We start from the raw sequence: 11405 nt of genomic DNA, 5'->3' as shown, positions 1-11405 counted from the left end.
GAGTGGCTACAAGACGGCGAATTGGCAACGGAACCATGACGTGAATGTATAAGTACCGAGGCATTGGAGAGGCAATGCAAATGCCATGACTGTCAAGACAAGCCTTTTTCAAGTCCACGACGCCATCGGTGCCGGTACATGTGCCTTACGCAGCAGAGGACGGGGAGCCGGCCACCACTTTTGACTGCCTTCCTGCCACGGGCATTCCAATCACTTGGGCAACAACACCAGCACAGCTCCGAGAGGACTGCTTTTCAAGCCGACGTTTTCTCGAGCTGTACAGTGGTCGAGTGGACAAGAGGATGGGATCCCAGCCGCCACCGATGTCTAGGATGGGACGAGACGGATAGATGATGGGCTTGCGTGGCCTGGCGGACGTGGAAATGGAAAATGACACGGCAGCAGCACATGAACGTGGCCACGAGGAGAGATACAGGTCCGTAGCTCAAAAGCGAAGCACATGGAATTCCTGTGTGTCGTCCATGGGCAATTTTTGACTTTGGCAGCCGACGCGCTAAGGTAGGTCCAGTCCAGTCCAGTCCAGTCAGTCCCTCTGTACCAGTCAGTCCATACGTACTGTACATGCCCGAAAAGCTCGTCCGTCGGTTTCGCCCAGCGCGTCGCATCCTACATGTACCTACCCTACCTACCCTGGGACCTTGACACATCCTCTTGACCTCCACGCTGCCTTGTCGTCTCTAGTCCGCATCGCATCGCATCGCATCCCATCGCCTTGCACAGTGCCGACGGCTTCTCGCAGCCTCTCAAAGGTTCCCGTCGCCGCGTTGTTTGTTCGGCAGTTCCCGCGCGCCGACAAGACCAAAAGGTCCAACCTCCTACATCACCGCCGCGGCAGCCTCAATTTTCTGCCTCCGGTCTGCACCATTGACGCGCCCTCTCCCACTGCAACTCCTCGTACCTTCTCCGACTCCGAAACCCAGGCCCTCAACACTCTCGGCCCGGATTCTTCTCCTCTCGGCTGCCCTGATCCACCGCCTTCTCCGTGTTTCTCGCCGCCCTACGCAGAACTTGTGCCTGCCGCTGGAGCTACTGCAGCTCCACAGGTAGGCCGCTCTTCTTCACGACGGCGTCACTCAAGAAGCGGAAGCTCTCCCAGGACCCTCCTCTGGAACACGAACCCTCAGAGCCTGCCTCGACCCCTACTGCCTCCGACAGTCACCGAACCTCAGACCTGCCGCGCCTCTCTTCGCCCCCTCCCTCCGTCGGCAGTCGCGCCTCTGCCTCGCCTCCACGTTATATCCCCCCACATTTGCGCGACGAGGTGTTGGAAACGGTTGCCGAGTCCGACGGCACTCCCTGCGATAGCAACGCCAGCGGTGGGAGCTCTCCCAGCGAGGCTTACGCGGGTCTGAGCCTAGAGTCCAAATCCAGGACCGGAAACTCCAATACCGGCCGGCGCGGCTCCCCAGTTGGCTCAGAACAGACGCAGCTGAAGGCTGTCGCATCTCCTGAAGCTACACAGCCTCAACCACGTCCCTCGATCGCTCAGTCGCCATCCCGCCGTTCGGTCTCGCCCGCAAAGCGGTCCGCATCCGAAATGGCCGGTGAGAATGACAGCAGGGAGCAGATGGAGGCTGAGAATGGTATCACGAGGGGTACTTCGGTCGACATGTTGAGGGAAGAACAAAACAATGAAGGGGCTAGCTTTGGTAGCTCCGAAACGACATCGACATCCGTCAACGACTCCAACAATGCAAGCACCACCGCCACGAGCGACGCTGCTCAGTCCCCGCCGGCATCGAAAGACCAATCTGCCGCGTCCAAGTCTATAGACGAGCAAGTCGGTCAAATATGGGCTTTGCATCAAAAAGAGCTGCAGGAGGGCCAGAAGGGCTACATTGTGAGCATGTGGTGGTTGTCAAGAGTTCTAGCCAGGTCATCGAATAAGGAACAGTTTTCCGGATTTGACAAGTCACGTCTAGAGGGCGAAGTTGGTCCTATCGACAATGACGATATCCTCGAGGAAGGTATGGGTCTGTTCACATTGGCTTTCTGGGGGATTTCACAAGCTTACCTTTCCTTCCAGACGCTTCCGCCTGGGTACAAGACCATGTCAGTGAGGGACAAGGCCAAATGTTCGTACCTATTAAGCCCAACCTCCAGTATGGAGATGATTTCGAAGTCTTTCCTGAGGAGGCTTGGAACCTAATGGTCTCGTGGTACGGTATCAAACCAGGAAGCCCTCCAATCATACGCTATGTACACGACACCGCACCGCCTGGGTCCAACGCGTCGAACCTTCAGTATGAGATATACCCGCCCTTTTTCACGATTCGCAAGCTGCTCAACAGCAGCGAACCCATGACACCTCAGCGGTTGCGGGAAAAATCGCAAACTGCCGCCAGGTTGCAATCGAGCCGAAGTGAAAAGTTCCAAGATTTTCTCAAGCGCGCTAAAGAAGCGGCCGGTATTTCCATGTCCAGCAAAGTTCAGATCTGGAGGGTCTTGGAGCCCGTCCAGCCTGCATCTGCGCCCAAGGAGACCGGAAATTCTGGCGTGCTCACCCCCGCTACTTCCAGAAGTGTCTCTCCGGCGCGGACCACATCGACCCCTTTTCTCATAGATGCTCAGGCGTTCTCGTCCTTGGCTGAAGGGACCCAACGAGAAATGATTGACCACAAGGACGAGACCAACAACCCCAAGTACAATGGTAAGGCTAAGATGGATCTGGTTGGTCTAGCCGAGAGCCAAACTTTGATTCTAGAGGAGTGGGTTGGGGGACCTGCCGGGGGTGAATTTTTGTCAGACAACGTCCGCAAGCAGGCACAGAAGCATGGCGTCTCCCTCAGTGCCGGCAAAAATGCTCTGGATTCGAAGACCGACAGCGGTCGTAGTAGCCCAGCCCCAGGTGGCCCGATGACTAGAGGTCGAACCAAAAATGGAAAAACTAGGGGTACCGTTGGCCTTTCAAATCTTGGTAACACCTGCTACATGAACTCTGCGCTTCAGTGCATCAGGAGTGTGGAGGAGCTCACGGCTTACTTCCTGCGTAAGTGCTTCAAGAATTCTCGTATTGGGCAGGTTCTGACAAATTTTAGAAAACAAATATAAAGAGGAACTGAATCCCGACAATCCTCTTGGTCACAACGGAGCCATTGCCAAGGCCTATGCTGGTCTTTTGGCGGCGATTTACGAGGAGTCGACCAGTACATCCTTCTCCCCCAAAAACTTCAAGTATGCTCTCGGCAGGGCGCAGCCCATGTTTTCCGGTTATGGTCAACAAGACTCGCAAGAATTCCTCAGCTTCCTCGTAGATGGCCTCCACGAGGACCTCAACCGAATCCAGAAGAAACCCTACATTGAAAACCCCGAGTCCGATGACAACACGCACAAGGATCCCGAAGCCATCAAGGCGCTAGGTGAAAAGTACCGCCAACTCCACAAGGCTCGCAACGACTCTATTGCGATGGATCTGTTCAATGGGTTTTACAAGAACACCATGGTGTGTCCAAACTGTGATAAGGTGTCCATCGCCTTCGACCCTTTTTCCTCCTTGACCCTGCAGCTTCCTATTGAAAAGAATTGGCAGCACACGGTCCACTTTGTTCCCTTGCGCGGAGATCCTTTCAAGATTGACGTGGAGCTCGATCCAAACAGACCGATGAAGGCATTGAAGGAATATGTCGCTGCTCGCGTCCCTGGCCTTGACCCAAAGCGTACCATGGTGTCGGAGGTTTATGGACACAAATTCTTCAAGCATTTCGACGACAGATTCGCCACTGCAGAGCAGAACATTGGTGAAAAGGACGACATTGTAGTATACGAGCTTGATGACGAACCGACAAATTACCCATCGCCGAAAAAGGCGTCCAAGGTCCGCTCGATGCTCTACACCTCTTCTGAAGACGACGAAATTCCTGACTCAGCGTCGCCTTTGGCCGATCGAATGATGGTTCCTGTGTTCCATCGCTGCAAAGATGGCAGAAATCCCAACTCTGACAAGTGGTCCAACACGCTTTGGCCCTCACATATTGTACTTCGACGTGAAGAAGCCAAAGACTACGACGAGATTCTTCGCAAGGTGCTGGGTAGAGTTGCGGTTATGACTACCCGGGATATTTTTGCAGAAGAGGACTCAAGTTCACAAATCTTTGGCACACGAACGGTCTCTGACACGGTCATGACTACAGAAGAAGATGCGTCGTCCGTCACCGACAATCGCGTGAAGGCGAACTCGATCGAGGGCGACGAAAGCATTGTGGACGTATCGATGACCGAGGCTCCTGAAGCTGGAAAAGAAACAAACGAAGACGTCACAATGCATGAATCGACTTCCGAGGCCCCGGCCCTCCAGCCAGGAGCATTCATTGGGCCCGGATTGCGAAGATTGTTTGCTCTCAAATACTACAAGCCAGGGGACGAACTGTTGCCGACTGGATGGAGCTCACTTTCCAACCAGGAACTGCCGACAATCGAGTCTCGAATGCCAGTGTCACAGAGCCGGAGGTCGTCAATCCAATCCGACGCCAGCCACGAAAGTAAATCAAGCCTGGGCGGCCAGCGCGACGAATCACCGGAGAGTGAGGAAACGGAGGACGCTGCACAGTTCTCCAACACTGTTGATTCATTCGACGTCGGCGCCCAGAGCGAGGATGAGCTGGCATCGTCCGTTCCGACTTTCAAGCAAAACAACAAGCAAAAGTTCCAGAGAAACCAGGCCAGGCGGGGCAAGGGTAAGAAGAACCGGAAAATGAAGACGTATGGGCGTAAAGACAGAAAAAACGGAGGCAACAGCAGAGCTGGATCCGAGCCTCTCGTGTCCGAGCCCGATGGAGACCCTATGCTCATCCGTCTCGGAGAGGTCATCGTTGTTGACTGGGATGCCGAGAGTTACGATGCGCTGTTTGGAGGAGTTGGGAGTGAAAAGAACGACATGCGAGGTGTCGACAAATGGGATCACATGGATACCCTCGAAGACCCTGCACTCGCAGCAAACAGGAGGAGACGCGCGGCGAAGAAGAAGTCGGGCATCACGCTTGAGGACTGTTTCGCCGAGACGGCGAAGACTGAAATCCTGTCCGAGGAAAATGCATGGTACTGCGACCGCTGCAAGGAGCATCGACGGGCCAGCAAGACTCTGGAGATTTGGACTGCCCCCGACATTCTCATGATCCACCTCAAGCGTTTCGGTGCAACCCGGGGCTCTAGAGATAAGATTGAAATCCTCGTCGACTTTCCCATAGAAGGACTCGACATCACCAAGCGCGTGGGTCTGGGCGAGGGCAAGTCGCTCATTTACGACCTCTTTGCTGTGGACAATCACTTTGGCGGTCTCGGGGGTGGACACTACACATCCGTGGCCAAGAACTTTTTCGATGGACAGTGGTACGACTACAACGGTAAGTTTGGTCGCGCCGCAAAGACTTGGCCCTTGCTGACATTGCGCAGATTCCATGGTGTCGAAGAAGAGTCCCCAAAACATAGTCAACGGCAGCGCATACCTCCTCTTCTACCGTCGGCGCCAAGAGGCCCCTTTGGGCCCGCCCTACCTCCAAGAAATTGTGCGGCAAGCGTACGCGCCCGAATGTGACCCATCCGACTCGGACACGGGAAACGGGAGGCGTCTCGGCGATATCTCCCCCCTTGGGTCGCCGAGCGCTGGCAACGGAGTAGAAGCTGGTCGCCTGGTGGGGGCAGGGGCAGCTGGTTCGGCTGGGGCAACGGCAACGGCAACGGCAGCGGCAGCGACGACAACCAGTCTGGCGAACAGTAACGACAATGGCTACGACGACGATATCGACGCCGCGGAGCCGCCGCCGTACGGCGACGAAGATGGCGGCGAAGGGTTCTCAGGAGAGTGGAATTACATCGCGGCGGGAGCTGGGCGGCAGAGGAACAACAACAGCGACGCCGACGACGACACGGACGGGGCCAGCGTCGACGCCAACCGCGGCGAAGACGAAGACGACGACGACGTCTTTGACGACCGCCAGCACGACTTTGAGCCGGAAGTCGACGTCGACTTTGAGCCTCTTGCGGGTAGCGGTGGCGCACCGGGGCCCGGCACGCCCGCCGATTACGAAGACTCGTCCGAGGCGGCGCCCGCACCGTCGGTCGCCATGTCGCAACAACATGGCGGCTCGACTAATAAGGCTCCTGGTGCTGGGGTGTACGACGGCCCCGATGGCGGCCTCATGCAGGTGCCGGCCAGTTTTTCGATGGACATGCCCGACGACGACGACGACGAGGACGACGACGACGGCGGTAAGGTGGCCGAGATCCGCGTCGACGAAGGCAATGAGAGGGATGATTAGTGGACATGCATCTGTGGCTGTGGTGGCTGCGTTGTGGGCGAAAGCTGCTTCGCATGCGGGTCGTGGTGGTGGTGGTGGTGCCGTCATTTTTGATGTATGCGGGGAGATGGCGTCGAGTAGATGGATGCGGTGGGATGGCGGGACAGAGCATAGACTGTCGTCGGTCGTCTGGATTGCACTGACTGACTGACTGACGGAATCGATGAGATGATGATGATGTTATTATCACTAAAAAGAAGAAAGACGGCAAGGGGGGCAGACAAGGCGGCAAAGAAGCAAAGAAAGGGGGTGGGGGTTATGAATGGTTTGGCTTGTCGGTTTGGTCGGTTGGCATTCTTTCTCCTTCTGTGTCGTCACCATGGTTATGAGGATGCCGAGGATGGATGCTGGTGCAGTCGGTGGTATAAGTGTGGGTATGGGGTGGAGAGGGCTCTATCTTTGTCAGCATCATCATCATCATCATCACCACCTGTCAGTTATTTTTGCCATTGTTGCCTTGGTTGGTTTGCCTGGAATGAGGAGTGCGGTGTTTGACTGCTTTGTTCACCATCAATCACATCACAGCGTCGTCCTCTGCATTCTCGCCAATAATGGGAGGTCAGAGCATATGTGTGTGGGGGATGAGGGACTTTGAGTGTATAGCTTATAGCTTGAGATTGCAGTCTCCATCTACATACATGCCTACAGCATACTTTGACTTGGATAGAAGCGGCGTGCGCGTGTCATGTCCATGCATCTGTCCGTCCCAAGCCATGTACAGTACGCTCAACGCAACACGCCTACTTTCTTCTTCTGCCGTCTCGATGCTTCAAGCTCGCCGACCCAAAACGGCAAAGTTGGGCGGCGCATCGGCAGCGCGGCAGACAGACGAGAATGAGGCGTCCGTCGCGACGACATGGGTGAAAGGCGAGGCGAGGCGAGGCGAGGCAAGACAAGACGAGAGCGTGCGTGCATGCATGCATGCATGGCTGGCGACACGAGTTGGACGGGATGAACGGGTGGATCTGCGACAAGAGCAGAGACGAGACGACAGAGATGGGCGCACGCGGCTATGCTGTGCGCTGGGTGGATGAATGGGTGGGTAAAGTGATGAGATTGGTGGGTGGTGTGGGAGCGAAGCAGCCCAGGGTAGGGCAACAGACAGGCAGGGTGGAACGGCACGGGGCGGGAGGAAGGGAAGGAAGGAAGGGAGGGAGGGAGGGAGGGAGGGACGGGACGGTTGTGGATGGGTGGATGAGCTTGGAGGCTGAGAGCGGTGGTTGAGCGATGATGGGATGAGGAGTGGATGAGGTGAGGGACGTTGGGGAGGTGGATGGTGGTCTTGTGTCTGAGCAGATGATCTGAGGTCGTGGTGGATGGTGGTTGTGGTGGTCATGGAGACACGGGACGAACGGAGTGTTGTTGGTGAGCACGCGGACCGAGGCAGGCGACGACGGGCAAGCACGATATGAGGCTGTTGGGAGAAGGGGAGCAGCTATCTGATAGTGCCTGGTCAAGACAGAGAAAGAGAGCAGTGCAATGCAGGGCGAGTGGCAAGTGCCGTATCAAGGTGCACAAAGTCTACATGTAGCTTACATTGGCTCTAGCTTGCACCGCCCGACGTGGCTGAGGGCTGAGACCGAGGCAGGACTGCGGCTCTCAGCTGAAGATTGACCGAGGGGTTCCTGGTTGGAGGCGGGCAGTCGTGGATGGATGCGAGCAGGACCAAAACATTGAAGGCAAAGAGGAGGCAGTTCCGGGCAATTGTCGTCGTCGTCGTCGTCTTCCAGGCGGCAGAGGGCGAGAGAGAGTTTGCAGCGGTGCAGATGACCATGGCGACCAAGTACCAACAACCAAGCAGACTCAGGCAGCGGTGCCCAGGGCTTGGAGGGCCGTTTTCTTTTTGGGCAGCTGAGGGGTTCATGTTCTTTTTGGCACGGCACGGAGGGACGGAATGGGGACGAGTGGTTGGTTCCGTGGATGTGTCGGCGGCAGAGGGTTGGGATGACCCTTCAGGGTCTGGGGGTGGTTACGCGTTGCTTGCCTTTGGGCACAACCCAGACCGGTCGACTTCCTTTGCCGCCCTCTCGCATCCCCACACGTGCACCCTCCGCTCACATGCTGGGAAACCCCATGCCGGAGCGGCTCTTCGTTTCGCCACGGAGGCTGATTGACTCGACCCCCGGCTGCGACGCCGTCCATTGGCCGCCGCCCTCTCAGCCTCGCCTCGCCCACGCTGCACGACCATTGACGCCTCTCGAGATAGTTGCAGCCTGTCCATTCCACCCTCTCTCCCTCGCCCAACCCGTCCTCCTCGCCCTCCTCGCCCTCCTCGCCCTCGTCAACCTCTTCGACTCTTCGACCCTCCTCCATCTCCATCTCCACCTCCGCCCACCCTCACCACCGCTCTCCGCCGCGCCTGACCGCCTGCAGCCATCACCACCCCGACGACGACGACCACCACCACCACCACACCGCACCACTCCACCACACTCCACCACACCACTCCACTCCAGTCCTGCCGTCCCACCGCTGCGCAACCTGCCCCGCCAGCCAACGCGCCTCCGCCCCCTCCGTCGCAATTCTCGTCCCTCGATCCCTTTTGTATCACCGCCCTAGACGTTTGCGATCGGCGCTTAAGCTTCGAGCCCGTCTTCCGGTTGAGCCTCACCTCCGCCAACCAGCCAGCCTCGTCGCACCGCGGTACGTGATGCCACTTGCTTACTCTGCCTGGCCTCCCCTCTCCCTCTCTTAATTCTCCGCTGTGGCTGCTCCTCGGTCCTACTGCCCAAGCTCCACGCCAAACTCTCAACTCCCCAAAACTCTCAACCACCTGCGAGATTACCTGCCCTGATTCGCCATCTGCCGAGCCTTGGTCCAAACATCCATCCTCGTCCACCCTCATCCGCCCGCCCGCCCGCCCGCCTGTCTCCCAACCTGTGCTAACTGCCACTGGCCCTCTTCAGCTTCGCATCCGGACGAGGGCCCCTGCATTGCATTCGCCTCATTCTCAAGTCCTCCAGACGTGCTCCCAGTCGTCCCTGGAAATTAGCTCGCTCTAGCTCACCATCATTTCCCGGAATCTGCCCTGTCAACCCAAAAGAGTAAAAAAAAAAAAAAAAAAAAAAAAAATTTATCAATCCATCCCGTCAATCAAGAGGCTCATGAGCCTCTACAACTCTCCGACCGGATGTCCCACTACGACTCCGACGACGCCTTGCACAAGTCGCCCGGCTTGCAGCCCATCAGGTTAAAGTCAACTCCATCGCCGTCGCCTGACCGCTTGCCGCAACCGCTGACCAAGGGCACCACCACGTCTCTGCCTCATCGCAAGAAGCACCGCCACTCCACGTCCATGGGCGACAGCGTCTTGCTCTCCTTCCTCGGCCCCAACAATCCCAGCGCCGCTAACACTGCCCTCAGCCAGCCGTTCAACGCTGGTTCCGACGACGACTACGAGTCCGAGGACGACATGTCTCTCGAGCACGTCGCCCAAAGCGCGCTCAAGCACATTGGCGGAGCTGTCCAGCCGCTACACACAGCCGACCATGGTAGGGAAGCCCAGCCGCAGAAGACGACGATTAGCAATGGACTCCCCACACCAGACAACCTAAACGGTTCCGAGGGAATAAACCACGAGTCGCTGAACGAGCGGATAAGGAATGTAGCCATTCCTTCCTCGCTGGCGTCCCCCACCGGTGAGCGTTTGCCACCATTTCAAAATCCCATTTCGCCCTGTCGCGACGGTCCTCATGCCGCATCTGCCGCCCCGAACTTGCCTCCCTTCCAGCACTTTTCCGACATTGCCCAGGAGGCAACCGAGAAGCAAGAGCAGGAACAGGAGCGCCAGCGCGCCGCGAGCTTCTCCCGCGAGCGAGAGCGCGCCGCCAGCTTCTCCCACCGGCACTCCGTCTCCAACGGCCCACCGGTTCTGTCGTCGCCCCTGGTAGGGCGAACGCCTTCCTTGAACACTGCTGGACCATCTCCCCCAGCGCAGCTGCCCTCTGGAAATCCACTGAGTCCAGTCAGCCACAACGGCGCGGACGCCGCCACTTCGGCGTCCCTCTCGAGTCAGGATCCCTTCATGAAGCGATCACCACCGTCTGGCACGGCCGGTTTTCCCTTCATGGGCAGGAGACCTAGTCAGCTATCCGACTGGCCCGAAATGTCGTTTCCACCGGCTCCGCAGTCTGCATCGAGCACCGGGACCATGTCTGATACGCACAGTCCGCCGGGAATCAGGCCAGAACATCATCGCATGAGCATCGACGGCATCACAAACAGCGGCCCAGCATCCGCCCTCTCCCACATTCCGCCGCACGGCTCTACGGGCTTCAAGTGTGATTATCCGGGCTGCACTGCGCCGCTGTTCCAAACGCAGTACTTGCTCAAGTTAGTCCTTTACGAGTATTCTATGCGACCCTGATGCGCTAACGCCAAAACAGCTCCCACGCCAATGTCCACAGCCAAGCCCGCCCGCACTACTGCCCTGTCCCCGGCTGCAGTCGTGGCGAAGGTGGCAAAGGCTTCAAGAGAAAGAACGAAATGATTCGCCATGGCCTGGTCCACGACTCGCCCGGCTACGTCTGCCCGTTCTGCCCAGAGCGCGATCACAAGTACCCGCGACCAGACAACTTGCAGCGTCACGTGCGCGTCCATCATGTCGATAAGAGCAGGGACGATGCGCAGCTCCGCGAGGTCTTGTCGCAGCGGCCCGAAGGAGGCGGCCGGGGCCGTCGCAGGCGCGTCGGCTCCTAGGACGGGCCCCCTCCCCCTCCCGTCTGCCTCCGGGTCGTCCTCTGACACTCTTGTCCAAACTTTCTCAAACGGCCAACAACGCTTTCCTCTATACGTTATCCCGGCGTTACTTTTTCCGGTCCCGCAAACCTTGATACCCGTCTGCAACGCGAGACGTTTCCGACGGCAGAGAAACATGTCAAAGTTTTTTTTATTCGTCGTCTCTTTTTGGGATCTTTGCCTGGTTTTGGGAGAGGAGTTTTGTTTGTGATTGGGCTTCAAGGAAACGCCCTTTTTCCCGCGGTGCCATGGTGGCCCCTGCTCCCCCGCACTTACGATTCTCTTCTCTGCTTGCGGCTCGGATGTGAGGCATGAACTGCTGCTGCAGAGGCTTGCTTGCACCAACGAGCCGCC

The 11405-nt window shown here is 57.5% G+C and overlaps 6 protein-coding genes across 6 annotated transcripts; 4 read left to right on the top strand and 2 right to left on the bottom strand.

Moving 5' to 3' along the window:
• Positions 1–85: 85 nt before the first annotated feature.
• J3D65DRAFT_667304 (uncharacterized protein) lies at positions 86–6275 on the top strand (the record flags this gene model as incomplete). Its single annotated transcript, XM_066803008.1, has 6 exons — positions 86–134; positions 1065–1988; positions 2048–2671; positions 2726–3010; positions 3060–5360; positions 5410–6275. The coding sequence occupies 6 exons, from the start codon at positions 86–88 to the stop codon at positions 6273–6275; spliced, it is 5049 nt and encodes a 1682-aa protein (XP_066656333.1).
• Positions 6276–6455: 180 nt separating this feature from the next.
• On the top strand, positions 6456–6960 carry J3D65DRAFT_622669 (uncharacterized protein). The gene has a single exon (XM_066800090.1). It carries the CDS (start codon positions 6577–6579, stop codon positions 6907–6909), a length of 333 nt encoding a protein of 110 aa, XP_066656332.1. The 5' UTR covers positions 6456–6576; the 3' UTR covers positions 6910–6960.
• Positions 6930–7942, bottom strand: J3D65DRAFT_339081 (uncharacterized protein). Its single transcript, XM_066795469.1, has one exon. The coding sequence runs from the start codon at positions 7648–7650 to the stop codon at positions 7084–7086; it is 567 nt and encodes a 188-aa protein (XP_066656331.1). The 5' UTR covers positions 7651–7942; the 3' UTR covers positions 6930–7083.
• On the bottom strand, positions 7509–8260 carry J3D65DRAFT_622665 (uncharacterized protein). The gene is made up of 2 exons (XM_066800089.1): positions 7862–8260; positions 7509–7807 (listed from the first exon to the last, which is right to left on the bottom strand). Exons 1-2 carry the CDS (start codon positions 8176–8178, stop codon positions 7768–7770), a joined length of 357 nt encoding a protein of 118 aa, XP_066656330.1. The 5' UTR covers positions 8179–8260; the 3' UTR covers positions 7509–7767.
• J3D65DRAFT_339061 (uncharacterized protein) lies at positions 7943–9159 on the top strand. The gene has a single exon (XM_066795466.1). It carries the CDS (start codon positions 8235–8237, stop codon positions 8871–8873), a length of 639 nt encoding a protein of 212 aa, XP_066656329.1. The 5' UTR covers positions 7943–8234; the 3' UTR covers positions 8874–9159.
• On the top strand, positions 9160–11107 carry J3D65DRAFT_339062 (uncharacterized protein). The gene is made up of 2 exons (XM_066795467.1): positions 9160–10646; positions 10700–11107. Exons 1-2 carry the CDS (start codon positions 9445–9447, stop codon positions 11010–11012), a joined length of 1515 nt encoding a protein of 504 aa, XP_066656328.1. The 5' UTR covers positions 9160–9444; the 3' UTR covers positions 11013–11107.
• Positions 11108–11405: the final 298 nt, after the last annotated feature.

Source organism: Phyllosticta citribraziliensis (genome assembly GCF_038025025.1).
Source record: "Phyllosticta citribraziliensis strain CPC 17464 chromosome Unknown J3D65scaffold_5, whole genome shotgun sequence".
Taxonomy (NCBI): Eukaryota; Fungi; Ascomycota; class Dothideomycetes; order Botryosphaeriales; family Phyllostictaceae; genus Phyllosticta; species Phyllosticta citribraziliensis.
This window is presented reverse-complemented; position numbering and strand designations above follow the sequence as displayed.